This window comes from Argopecten irradians, chromosome 3 (assembly GCF_041381155.1).
Source record: "Argopecten irradians isolate NY chromosome 3, Ai_NY, whole genome shotgun sequence".
NCBI classification, from domain to species: Eukaryota; Metazoa; Mollusca; class Bivalvia; order Pectinida; family Pectinidae; genus Argopecten; species Argopecten irradians.
The window spans coordinates 39084351-39098488 of record NC_091136.1 but is presented as its reverse complement, the minus strand read 5'-3'; the positions used below and the strand labels follow the sequence as shown (position 1 = coordinate 39098488).

The 14138-nt window shown below is 30.2% G+C and overlaps 1 protein-coding gene across 1 annotated transcript in view; it reads right to left on the bottom strand.

Annotated features, from left to right (window-relative positions):
• The window catches only part of LOC138318526 (transcriptional repressor protein YY1-like), a 34282-nt gene extending 20216 nt beyond the window's left edge, over window positions 1-14066 (bottom strand). The window contains exons 1-7 of the mRNA XM_069260966.1: window positions 13560-14066; window positions 10522-10669; window positions 10095-10133; window positions 9769-9826; window positions 9010-9168; window positions 7746-7915; window positions 6866-6895 (exon numbers count right to left, since the gene is read on the bottom strand). Coding sequence (XP_069117067.1) covers window positions 6866-6895; window positions 7746-7915; window positions 9010-9168; window positions 9769-9826; window positions 10095-10133; window positions 10522-10669; window positions 13560-14010 — 1055 coding nt within the window. The 5' untranslated portion in view covers window positions 14011-14066. The remainder of the gene's footprint in view (window positions 1-6865; window positions 6896-7745; window positions 7916-9009; window positions 9169-9768; window positions 9827-10094; window positions 10134-10521; window positions 10670-13559) is intronic.
• Between the last annotated feature and the right edge of the window lie 72 nt (window positions 14067-14138).

Here is a 14138-nt window from a genome sequence, read left to right as displayed (position 1 = left end):
ACATCCGTTTAATTCCGGAAAGAATTTTATTCAGATCCGTTTACAAAAACTTCACTTCTCTTACCTGATATACTACCATTAGTTATACCCCGGCAATCGGTAGTTCAAGCTGGGATTTGACAGTTTTATTTAGTTACAAACAACAACAAGACAATACTTCTGTTTAATTACGGAATGAATTTTATTCAGATCCTTTTACAAAAACTTCACTCCTTTTACCTGATATATTTCCATGATTTATGCCCCGGATATCGGTAGTTCACACTGGGATTTGGCAGTTTTATTTATTTACAAACAACAACAACAAGACAATGCTTCAGTTTTCGGAATGAATTTTATTCAGATTAAGTTACAAAAACTTCACTTCTCTTACCTGATTAAATACAGTACCATTACTTATACCCTGCAACCGGTAGGTCACACTGGAATTTTGCAATTGTAATGGAAAAAAAAAAACAATAGCAAGACAACATATCTGTTTCAGAATGATTTAATTTGAGATTAATTTAACAAGCTTCACTCCATTCACCTGACATACTACCATGACAGATTGATGTCTCGGTAACCGGTAGCTCATGCTGGGACCTGGCACTTGGCCAGTTCTGGCTAGCTGAAACACAGGTAAGCCGTGCGCTCAGCCGTGACCGACCCTGGCAGGGGGCCAGTACCTAATCGACGGTGACTGCTGGCAGGGAGCCAATATCTTCAGCGACAACTCTGAATTTTAGATGACATTTGTCTGAATTTTAGATTACATTTGTCTGAATTTTAGGCGACTTATCTGAATTTAAAAAAACGTGTCTGAATCTTCAGAATTTGTCTGAATATAATAAAACTAGTCTGATTCCACAAGGAAAGTCTGAATAATTCAGATAAAACGTAGTAATTTCAGACTTTACTATCTCCTAGTGTATATATCAAATAAGTTTATTGGACCAAGATTTAAGAATCTGATTCCATACCCTATGAAAAATATTCTGATGCTTCTAGCATGTTATCCAGAATTTTTTGAATGACAATATATTTTAAAAAAAGCCAATTTGAGACTTTTTCAATGATAGGGTTTCCATTTTGAATTTGAATCTTACAAACCTAGATTCAATATTATATCATTCAAAAATTCTTAGTCATTTTAATCATTGTAAATATTTAATTTGAATAAAAAATGCAGTTAATATCTAAAAATAATTTTTATTTAAGTTTTTAATGTCATGAAATTTTTTATTAATTTAACCATGACTTTTGCAAACTGGTACAAACCTGTTTTAACTAGTTATTTTACCAGGGTCAGTGAAATGTAATTGCAGATTTTTTGATTTTAACAATGATTACATTGTTAAATTTGAAACATCCATGTATTTATTAAATAAGTTTCAAAATTTTAAATGACACATCAATTCAGGGGATTACATTGTAGTTTGTAATCAAACTGCAATGGATTTTTACACCTATTTCAATTGTAAAGTTTTTTTGAGTTTTGTTACTCCAAAGAAAAATTTTAAAATGACAAAGTGTTTGCATATTTTTCGAAAGAGTTTCAAGAATGGATACTGATTACAAAAAAATATTACCAATCAAATAACCTTAAGTTTCTTACAATTAATTAGACACTATATTTTTGTTTAACCAATTTATTTAGGTAATTGATGATGTATTTACAAATATTTGGAAATTATAATACTAAACATGAAAATTTTGTACTAAATAATCAATTTTGAAAGTATGTATTAGTTTAAATTTGATAGGCCAATTAATTTGAGTGAAATATACAAATTTGTAATATATATATTATTCAATTGAATTAAAAAAAACAGTTGATTACAATTTGAAATAGTGTTTTGGATGAAATTTTATGCATGATTAACGGCTATTGTATATATTTATTATATTGATTAAATTTTAACAGCAATCATTCCAGATTTGATCTTTGAATCAATGTAGGAGTTGACCATAAAATCCATTTTTAACTCAATTATTGGTAATTCCATTTTTTGCTTATGAAAATTGTTTACAAAATATTTTTATGTATTGTAGTCAATTGAATTAATGAAAAATCCATTTTTACAAAAAGTCTTACTACAATAGTATTTTATCATTAAATGTAAAAAACATTTAATAAAATTATTAAAATCAAAATATTTGAATTAAAATTAAATCAAAATTCCAACAAACTTTTTATGTGGTAACTTAGTGTAATTTTAAGGAAAAAATGTTGACTGTGTTAAATCAATTATTTGAAAACTGTTATCAAATAGGATTTAACCAAAGATTGTTTGTATTTTTTATTAACATTAAAGTGAACACAAACCCATTGACTTTATTGTAATTATGTCATACATTAACTGGAAAATCATAGTCTGAATTGAACCAGTAGCAAGTTTGTTGAAAGTATTTTACCCATCAAATTCATAGTTATGGTGAACAAATTTGTTTTTTCAAAACACTTGATTTTTGATGTTCACGCTAGATATTGAATTTAAGCAATTAACATATGATAATTTAATGAATTCTAACAGTTACAATCTTACTAGGATCCTTTCTCATTAGAAATTGTTAAACTCAAAAATTTAGAATTAATTCATTTCAAAAGTTAGAAAAGAATCTAATGTAGTTATTTGACAGTTCAAATTATCCGTTAAGATTTGTATATCATAAGTAAAACTTTTACATGATAACCAGTACAAATATGATTTTATTTTTCATTGAGCATTGGTACATTAGATCCAAACATGAAAGCAATAAGCACAATGAAAGTATTTGTTTGACTCAATAATACTTTTATTTAAATTGAAGGATATTTTTCAGTAAAAATATCAAAGTTTATTCATCAACTGTTTTTGGTTTACATATGCCATTTTAATAAATAACCATATGACAAATTTTAGATCATTCTATCAGATCACATGGCATTTTTTACAGATTTATTACAAATCTAAGTACTATTGTACATTTTTTATTGTACACTGAATCTGAGATTGTAATTCATTGGAATCCCAAAAAAATTAATTTTGTTCTTTATTTTTATAATCTTAATTTATCAATTTGACAAATCACAATCTGAACCTTGGTGAAAAGCATTTGTATTCAATTAAAAAAGTTATCATGTTAATTTTATCAATTACAACATCATATGTACTAAAGGACTTGATATAAAGCATAAAATTTCATGAAGATTAGGAAAATTTTGACTTTATGAAATCAAGTCTATTTTTTAATAATTTGACATTATGATATTACCTACAAAATCGAACTAAATTTTGTCATTGTTTTAGTCATCTTATACTAATTCATGTTAAATAATATCTTCAACACCCTGTGTACTTAATGTTTTAATTGGATCATATTTCCATCTTCAATTCAAAATATTGAACAATGGAATTAAGTATCAAATCCATTTTAAATGTTTTACATCAAAATGTAGGTGGGAAGCATAGGAGAAATTTGTACAATTTCTGCAAAGTCATAAACAATTTTGACAAAATAAAAAATAAATTTTTAATTAGTATTGACTAGTTAAGAACTGTTATGTTGGCAACATCGGTTTATGAATCTGATTTAACAATGTGAACTTATTTATTTTGATTATAAATTTAACAAAATTTTTGTAGCATTGTTTATGAAAAAGGTTTCAAATTCATTGACAATATAATGAATTTTTTCATGAAAATTTCTACATAAAATTAGGGCTCTATAAAGAACACCTTAAAAATAGTATCAAAAGGTTTCATGTTCATACATCAATTGAAGTTTATTTATTGTTAGACTTACAGAAACTGATTACTTAAAAGTGCTTTAAAATTACAATTTGTTTTTTTATTCAGTAATAACATTTTATTAAATCTCCTGGGTACAAATTGAAACCCCGTTATACACTGTGAAAAACTTATTTAAATTGTCTAAACATTATAATGAGATTAAATATATTGTTATCCATAGAAAAGTTTAAAAAATGATAAATGGAAAATCATAAAATTCCAATTTACACTGTCTTTTCATTTGCTGTCAGTATACAATCTAGTTTTTTTATGTTTAATATTTTATCTTCCAACATGTACCTTAAATACAATTTAGAATTTTTGAAAAACATTTACTGATAACAAATCTACAGTTCATAAAACTATAAAGTCCTTCACAACTTATTACATTTTGACCAGTTTAAAAACAAATTAATGTAGTTTTAAATAGTTTGATCAAGTTGATAAAGCATATTACTGTAAGCTATTAGTTTAAATACTTTCAACAAAATTTAATATCATGAGAATTCTCATAAGTATGAATGTACAATTTAAAAGTACTTTCAAAAGCTTATCATTTATAATTGGAAAAGCAATTTGCGGATTAGCTCATAGACTTTAGTGTAAATGAGATGTTTAGGCTACCATGGATCATAAGTGAATTCCTATACATATTAAGGAAAAATTCAACAAGTTATCACTGACACTGACATAATTTTTGTACCAATTATTTTCACTGTTCCATGTTTTAAAGTTTGCCTACAATGTAAACAAGTGAAATTAATCATAACCAATTAAAATTTTCAAACCTGGTATGATTAAAATACAAAGGACATTGTCAAAATGTTATATAACACCCATTAATTTCTGTCAGGCAATCTGAAATATTAAACTTTGAAAAAAAATTTTAGCAAAGGTTAAAATTATTGACATTACTAAATTTTTGAATAATAAATCAATTTTTATTGTTCACCTTTACTTATTCCTGGAAAAAGAAGTGAACATGACTTCTAAAAGCTAAATCTTTTTTACAAATGGTAAATTTCAAATTTTGAAATTAATCCTGACTAGGTATTTAGTACCTGATTGTTAAACAATATCTGATTGTATAACAGGCCAAAAAACCGTCTGACAACTGGTCAAATTGTCATAACATTGTAGTTCTAAGATTACAAAAAATTCTTTTGTAAATCATCATAAAATTTTTACAAGTTATATTATTGAAAAACTTCAATATTGGTAAAAAACATTCAATTAGTGTAACCAACATTTCACAAAAACCCACTTTAGAATTTAATCAAAAACTATATTATGAAAATGAATTACTGTGTATTTTAAAAGCAAACAAAGTCATTTTAAAATTTATGTTAAAAGGCAAATCACCGAAAGTACATCATTAACAGTTCTACAATTTAAAATGTCTGGTTTAAAAATGTTAAAATTTAGGTTTAACAATTTTTAAATTTCACCCAACTATTATAGCATTTTATTCATAATATCGGCTTATTAACTAATTTACGGAATTACCAGAGGAGCCAATTTGACGATATTTTAAAAATGAAATATAATTATATCTGATATATAAAAAATTTTGGTAACATTCATTTTTTACGATTGTGTTTTCACAACCTCTTTGAAATTTAAGGCATAAAATGTAGCTTACTGGATACAACCAACAAGTTCCATGGACATGTAAGTTACTTTTTGTGGAAATTTAAAAGTATCACATAACCACAATTTTTTACAATTGTTTTTTCAAATAAACGATTTCAGCTTTAAATGACTTTTAATAATATGTTTAATAGTAAATCACACTGTATTATCCAATTATAATTGTCTAATCCATGCTACACTTATTTACCGGCAGTCAAAAAATTTAGGACAATTTAATGGATTTGTTAAAATATTAAGCTACATAACTTACTGAAAGCTCATTAGCAATATGAAAAGTCAAATAGAAATGATGTAGACACACATATGATTTCATCGAATCTCCGTCGATCAACCAATCTTTCCAAACAACAAACACAACGTAACCCAATTTGTTACAAAAGCAGTCGATCTGTGTCGAGTACCCGGGTACGGGTCTAGTACTAAAATTCGGTTATCCAGGGACAAAATTTAGTACCCGTGACAGCCCTAGTTTTGATGAATGTTTCACTTTATTTATTTACAAATTACACTCTATATTGTACTTTCATGATTGGTCCCCCAAACATGACTTATATTTCCATAAATTCCTTTTATATTTTACTCGCCAAAAATCGCGATATTATCGTGACGATATCGTCAAATTTTGACGATATCGCGATGCACATTGTCTCTACGATAACAGCTCTACAAGCACATATGGACTGATTAACAACAAGTTTATTGCATGTATGTAGAGAAATGAGTTTTTTTTTGCTTTAATTATAATAATAGTATTAATGAAGGACATCAATCATTACCAAATACATCAGATGATTCTAAAGGAGCAGCATTTAAACACTTTATCAGTAATAACACGGTAGTTTTAAGTACAGAGTTCTCATTAAGAAACAAGAGGCCCATGGGCCTCAACGGTCACCTGATATTTGATAAAAGTTAGTAAATGTAATTTACTAGCCAACTGATGTCTTTTGTTCACTAAATAGGAACATACATCTAATAGGTCTACATTCAAACTTTAAGCTTCGTGCATATTTAATCACATTATCATGTTCACAAGGTTCAATAATTATAATTGTAAAGGGCAATAATTCCGTATATGATCATTGAATCAAGCTTACTTACAAACTTCGCCAAGATCTTTCCAATGTTAGTCTACATACAATGTTTCGTTAAACTCGGTGGAATAACATTTATTAGCGCAAAGGGCAATAACTCTGAAACTTACAGTCTAATCATGCAGATTTTTGAACTCGTTCGAGATTTTTCCAATGTTAGACTACATACAAAAATTCATTTAGCTAGTTTATATTTACTCAAGTTATTGCGTTCCCAAGGAAATGTTAATAGAGGAAGACGGACGAAATACTATCCATTCGCGAAATTAAGTAGCTACACATAAAAGTTGGTTTATAGTATCGCAACAGGTCACCATGACTTATGGTCAGGTGACCTAAAAATCTTGGTATTATAATACTTACTGTGTGGTTGGTAACTGGTACGTCTGATTCCTGAAACATTAATGGGAAATAATCTTTACCCAATCCCGAATAGTATTTCATGAAACTTTGGTATATCTGACTGTATAATTTATATTGAGGAAAATTCTTTAACTTTTCATCTTTTATCAGTATAAAAACATTTCTTTTTAACATTGTTATTCACAAGAATGTAATTTTATCCTGCAACTATCGCACATTCTAATAGATAAATTTGTTCATAATCTGTCAACAAAAAATGCTATATCCATCAATACAATCGTGCGTGTGAATTTGTTCCACATATTACGGAATCTTTTTCTTAACTCGACCCTGAACTTTTATCTTACAGTGATTAAAAAAGCATTCAGTCCCACCAATATGTGTTTCACATTCGCCGCAACGACTTTTTTTAATATCAGTATTGCCGTATTGTCTTTTTTTGACTCATGGAAAAGTTATGAATTGTAAATAATTCTTGGATGGTAAATTATTGTGTTTTTAAGTAATCTTTATTGTTTTGGTGATATTACACTGTAGACAGAATTACTGGTTTGCGAAGACGCTTATGTATTTCTTATGTCAGTAAAAAGGAGTACACTCTCATTCGGTTTAGTGAATTTATCTTTTCCTGAGCATCGGAGAAAGTGGAACCAAGCTAATAATCAGAAATTTCCTTTTATTTTGAATGCCATCTAACAGAATGCACTGTTAGAATCTTAATTCTAATCAAAGGTTCCTAGGTCTCACACCAAATAAACTTTGTATTGTAAGATACTAACCATGTATTCTCTATATATTTCACAACACAAACTAACATCAAATACAACTTAACTTACTTTTATTATCATGATAAATAAATTAATCATATTAAAGAACTTACTTTGCTTTTGCATGTGTCAAGATGTGAGACTTTAAATTTGTGGATTGTGCAAATTTTTTGTTGCAGCCATCGAATGGACACACATAGGGACGATCTCCTGTGTGTATACGAACATGTGTTCTTAAATTGAAATCCAAAGAAAATCTTTTCCCACACCCTTCAAATGTACACTGAAAAGAGAAATGCATTCATTGCAATAAGTGACTTACATAATAAATAAAGTAAATTTTCAATATAATTGTTAATTGAAAAAAAGGAAATATGGAATGAATTCTTTTTTGAAGTTGAGTAAGACTGAGAGGCCCAGGCAATGTAAAAGCTTTCAATTCAAATAAATTGAGACTCCAAATTTCTCAAGTAATTCCATGTAAAATGGCACTGACGCAAGATTGTAGATAGGGAACTTTCCTAAAGATTATAATGCCCTCAGAAAGAGTGAACTATTGTCAAGTAAAACATTAGAAACAATATTTTTACAATATTTCAGTTCATCGCTATTTCCGACGTATTTGCAAATACATAATTCACAATCAAGACTTCTTGTTGACAACTATGCATTCATATATATTGTGTACATTTTTTTTACAATTATTCACAAAACATTTGATTCCACATTTGAGTGATCTCCCTAAGTCACTATTTGTATCTCACAAAAATCAAGCGGTTTACAATAAATGTAAAAGATATTCTAAGTTTGGGCACATCTGTTTATTTCCCAATATCTTGAGTGCAGAACATGACCCGACTCAGTGTGTATGAATACAATTTGTACATGTAAACATTGGTGGACTTCTTTTTAAATTCCACAAAATCATTTGTCAATGTTAACAAAAACACATGTACGAAACATTTAGAGACATTCATTAAACAGATTTAATTTTGAAGGGTGGAATTAAGCTGCAGTCAATGGCGCACTTTTTCTGAATGGCTGTTGTGCCTGGATTAACATGACAGCAGTATAATTTTGATGGCGAATAACACAAAGTAATTGATTGTATCTGTCGTTCTGGTTGATTTTGTTGTTCAAAGAAAATATTGTAAATATAAGGATTAACCTCTTAGTCTGCTGCTTAGTTTATGAGGTGATAAACCCAATGGAGCAGTCGGCAAATTATAAGTAAATGATTCATGTTTATGCAATTTACTTCGTGCTCCATTGGTTAATCATCCCATAAACTAAGCAATGTAAGATGTTAATCCTTAAATACAAATATTCAGATCTGGAAAAACTGTGCGAGTCAAAGAGCATAATGAATCATGTTACCTGAAAAGGCTTTTCTCCAGTATGAACCAACTGATGTCTTTTTAATTTTGAGCTTTCTACAAACGCCTTTCCACATTCGGCACAAACATGAACTCGTGGACCATGGGTATGTAGATGCTTACGCATTGCTGAATTGTCTCGAAACATTTTATTACAACCCTAAAAACAAACAAAAAGGTCAATCAGAGATGTAGTCACCTTTTTTTAAAACATAAAGTTGTAACGATTATCTTTCACCAACGTTTTGTTTTCTGGAATAATTTCCTATTTCTGTAACATTAAAATACTACACTGAAAATCTCATGAAAAATACTATATTATTCAAGTGCAATTCTAAAATTAAAAGAGCAGTCTGCGACTTTAAGCACTAGTCCAATGCCCATTACTAGTAATTTTACAGCCGGACTAGTGCCAATTGTTATGAACTAGTCCATAGTGGCTCCTCAACCAATCAAAATCAGTAAATACTATATTTACAAGAGCGGTGGTAAATTGCATTTGTTGACACATTTTGAATGCATTCTGTAAGCAACTGTTGCTGTCCAGATGCATTATTTTGTGAGAATTTACATTCAAGAATGCATCCAGACTAATTTGGGTAAAAAATTCAAACTGATCATGACTGAAGTGCTGAAGCAAAACTGCTGTTGGACTACTGATATTTTGGGGTTTACTAGTTCAAATGACTAGCAGCGAAAAATATTAATGTCACAGACTGAAAGAGAATCGTCTCTTTTAGCAGATCAAGGTGAGACAAACCTTGTGTGGACAGGGTACTGTTCTTGGTACATCATCCACAGCTTTTCTTGTCTTTATTCTGAAAAGAAGACAATAAAGGATACCTTTCACTGGTACATAGAGATATTTCCTACTATACCAAATAATAGGATATATTTATTTTATAAAAATTCTTTATTTTCATGGCTACTGTGAAACCTATTTACGAATATAAACAACCAGCAAAATATGTTCTATGTATCACAACCAACAATACAAAATACAAGCTCTTTAACCATGAATATAAGTATGCACAAACATTTCATGTAACATAATATTATTTTATATCAATTCTTTTTAATCCTTACCTTGAATGTTGTAACAACTGCATGTCTTTTGGCTGTAAACTGAAAATAGGGAAGTATGTTACATAGATTATATAATAAGTCAAATATGAATCAAATATATTTGAATTCTTACATTTAAGAAATGTATTGAATTTATTACTAAAGTACATGTACTAATTTCATCTATCAAAACCAGGCATGGGGTTATTGTTATTGTGTTATCATAATTGATTGTAAATAATTACATTTTCTCAATTAACCGTAAACATGAATCAAGATTTCTGTTAAATAATGAAGTGTATAACCATATAGGCTAGGTTACTATTATCATTCTAATTTTAAGAATATGTATCAGAAACTAATTTTCAAGAGATGCAAACATTTCATTATCAAATGAGCATTGCTTTAGTGAAATAACATCAATTACTACCTATAACAGTATTATTACCTTGCAAATTCTGCCAGCTGTTTGGGATCACTAAGGTCGAGGCCTGGTATACCACCTGGTGGAAGCTTTTTACCTGTCATGTATTCTGTGAAGTCAGCATCTGTTTCTGACACTGAATCCTCTTCAAGTTTTGTCTTGTCATCTCCTCCTGTGTAAAAATTGATTGAAAGACATTGATTGTAAAACCTTTTGTATTCTAAATCAATATTTCAATTTTGCTTGTTACGACCATTTTCATTGGCTTGAAAATTTACTTTATTAGCCCATAAAGGAAAAAATGGTGTCTTCGTTTGTGACGTTGCTTCTGATTGGCTAAGATGACAGCGTAATGATTTGATAGACAAAAGAGTCCCAAAATTAATTTAGAGTATTGAAGAGATTCTCTTTAGTAAATTGAATTATAAGGATTAATTTGAGTAAATTTTTTAATGTTATGGAGATATAACACAAAAATCTTACAACAGATTTTTATGTTTAATCTCCACAACATAAAAAATCTATATGTTTAATCTCCACAACATAAAAAATCTATTAAAGTTAATCCTTAAATATTTCAATATTAGTATTTTATAAATTGCATTGAAAAAAGTCACCAATAATAGGCAATAGCTATATTGCATTTGTACGAAAAGAGTTAATATTATTTAGCTGCAAACAAATAGGAGCGCCCTTATTAGAGAAGGAAATATGCAATTGAGGGTCATGATTTTTACAAGGATTTTTATCCCTGATATCAACATGCATGTGCAATTACAATTACTCGTGTACATTGTATCAGAGAACAACCAGTCCCAAAACATAACTTTCACCGAAAAAGGTTTGCCGATTTAGTAATCTGTGACATCAAATATATGATAGTATTGATAACATAGCTTTTTATTTCGATAATTTAACAATGCAGTTAAGAACACAGATGTGTATTTCACTACCCTTATTCCATTGTATAGCACTAATACTTAAACATTTTTCAAACTTTAAGTTGTCTATAAGCCTTTTTTCTCTCCGAGGATCAGATCAATTTACATTCTACAATTTCATCTTACCAAGACAGCTTATATATCCAATGGCAAACTGTTTTATAATATTGATATTACACTTGGAAGTTCAATATTCCATGTCATCATGTACTAGGTATCATAAATTGTCCGTAATGGAATCAATGCTTTATTTGCAAGTGTCATAGGGCTGAAGCGATACGGCAGAAGCATACCACTATATATATTGAGATACACAACATTCCTATTTAATGTAGTTTTACTGTTTTACATAGTTTTTAATTGTGTTGTTGAGTAACAAAAATGCTCCAATGTGAGAAATTCTTGTTTACGAATTTGTTTGAGAAAAAGCTAGGCTACAGACGATTGAAACCTTATAATGCAATAACTAAACATGATAGTGTCTGTCAATATTTACATATCAATTTTTAACCTTAACTATGAACAAATTTTTGTATATGTGTCCTGGCAAAATAAGCTTACGGTCTTGATTAAACTTCAAAAGGCTGATCGGCTTGCAGTGTTGTTTTGACATGTGTAGGAATTCAAAAATGGCAACGGGTGATGAACTTGAAGCTTGAAATAGCTGGCAAAAACCCTGCAGCCATGCATTCACCAGGCCTTAAATGTGTTTAAAGAATTCTTTCTGTATGGTTGATTGATGGAGCAAATCAGCTTGATAATTTCAGAAACTAGCCAGATGCCATATATTGTTTATTTTCAACATCATGCAAATGTTTGAACAATATGAACATTATACACGTTAGTTACAAAAATTTCACCGACATCGGAATCGAATGAAAACGAAAGGAATATGTGGCTTCATATTATCGAAAATGAATATAGATACAACTTTCTGGTTTTGTTTTAATGACATGACAAATAAGCCAGTACAGGTGGACTGTATTGTGGTACAATGTTTTTTGCTGGTGAATTGCAAATTGCAAATACCTCAATATACCGGTTTACTGCACCAGCCCTAAAGTGTCATCACAATAGGTACTTATAATATACTTTAATGCTGTTTTCCCAATACTATATGTAGCATATGCTAAGGTTAAAATTAGTTTATTAAAGGCTATTACTTTTTTAACCTACATTAGAAAAATATGTATGGCATGAGCATAGAGAAATATTTTCTTGAAAAAACCCCCACTTACTTCTTCAGCAATGTCAATTGTGTTTTAAATCCTCAGGATTTTTTTTTTTCTTCACATGATGATGCACATTATTTTCTGTTATGTTTACAAATATGAGAACAGCGGGAAAGGTGTACATTTTTAAATTGGGCAGCTTTAGCATTTATTTGTTTTCAAAATAGGATCTACTAAATTAAGATGCATAAACTTAGCACATGTGCACACGTTAGACACTTGCATATTCGATCTAAGCTTTCGCGGCGACCTGCCAATAAACCAGCAAGGTCGACCAACTACGTCACTCCCAGCTAAACAAAGCAGAGTTGGCCGACAGGGAAGCCATGTTGCAAAGCAATGCAAGGTCATTTGGCAGCCCTTATATAAAATAGGTTATTTTGGGATCAAACTAGATTTATATAGCTAGATTCATCAAACATTACCAAAATGAATTCTTGACGTAATAAAAAAGTTTATTTATGTGGCATTTTAATCACTAGATAAGACACAGCGAGCGATTTCTCTCCGGGTAATGTAGAAAAATGGCGGCCAGCCGCCATTGCTAAAACACCGCCATATTCTTATAATATGGCGGCGCCCATGATTTTCATGATGGCCGACGGCAAAACCAAAACAAACCCAGAAAAGTAATGTTCAAAGCATCAACAGTAATTACACAATACATTTAAAGATACATACTGATAAATTATCCCTTGTGAAACGTGCAACGACAGCTGTCTGACGTCATCCATAGTCAATGACCTTTTTATGGAAGTAAATTATTCGAGTCTATGAAGAGGCAATATTGACCCGAGTTATTGCCTTATTTCTTACCTTTAGGCATCAAAGTAACAACCAATAATATTCCTAACGAATAAGGATCCTTTTTAAAACAATATTAACTAACCCGAAGCCCACATTGTCACAGAAAATTCTCCTTCCAATGTCTTTATCTGAACCTGCTTTTGTTCCCATTTTTTAGTTGAGGTTGGTACATCAAAATTCAGTTCTGCGCCAAGACCTGCAGGTATAAGACCACGAGCTTTCGTGCCTTTCCGTTTTCCTCCTTTTCCTCTTCTAAATGTTGTCGTTTCTTCTGTTGATATTTCAATTTCTGGTGCAGGAACTGGTATGTGATCAACATCACCAACATACACGAGGTTAGGATCACCTACAACTTCTTCTCTAGTTTGAAGAATAATTTCTTCCTGAGCGTCTGGAAGCGGTTGTAGAGCTATCATAGGTTGTACTTCAACTGTCTCATCTGTTGTCTCTACTGTCTCTATTGGCATCTCCACAGGGATGGATTCAACTTCCACCTCCTGTATTTCCACTTCAGAACCTATGACGGACGCCATGTTGATTTGTTCTCCAATATGGCCGCTCTTCAATGGCGGGGATGTGTGTTTGCTGGGGGTCGAACACAGCCGTAGTTACTCAGAGGTCACGTGACCCCGACTAATGAATATGCAAATCATGACGTCAC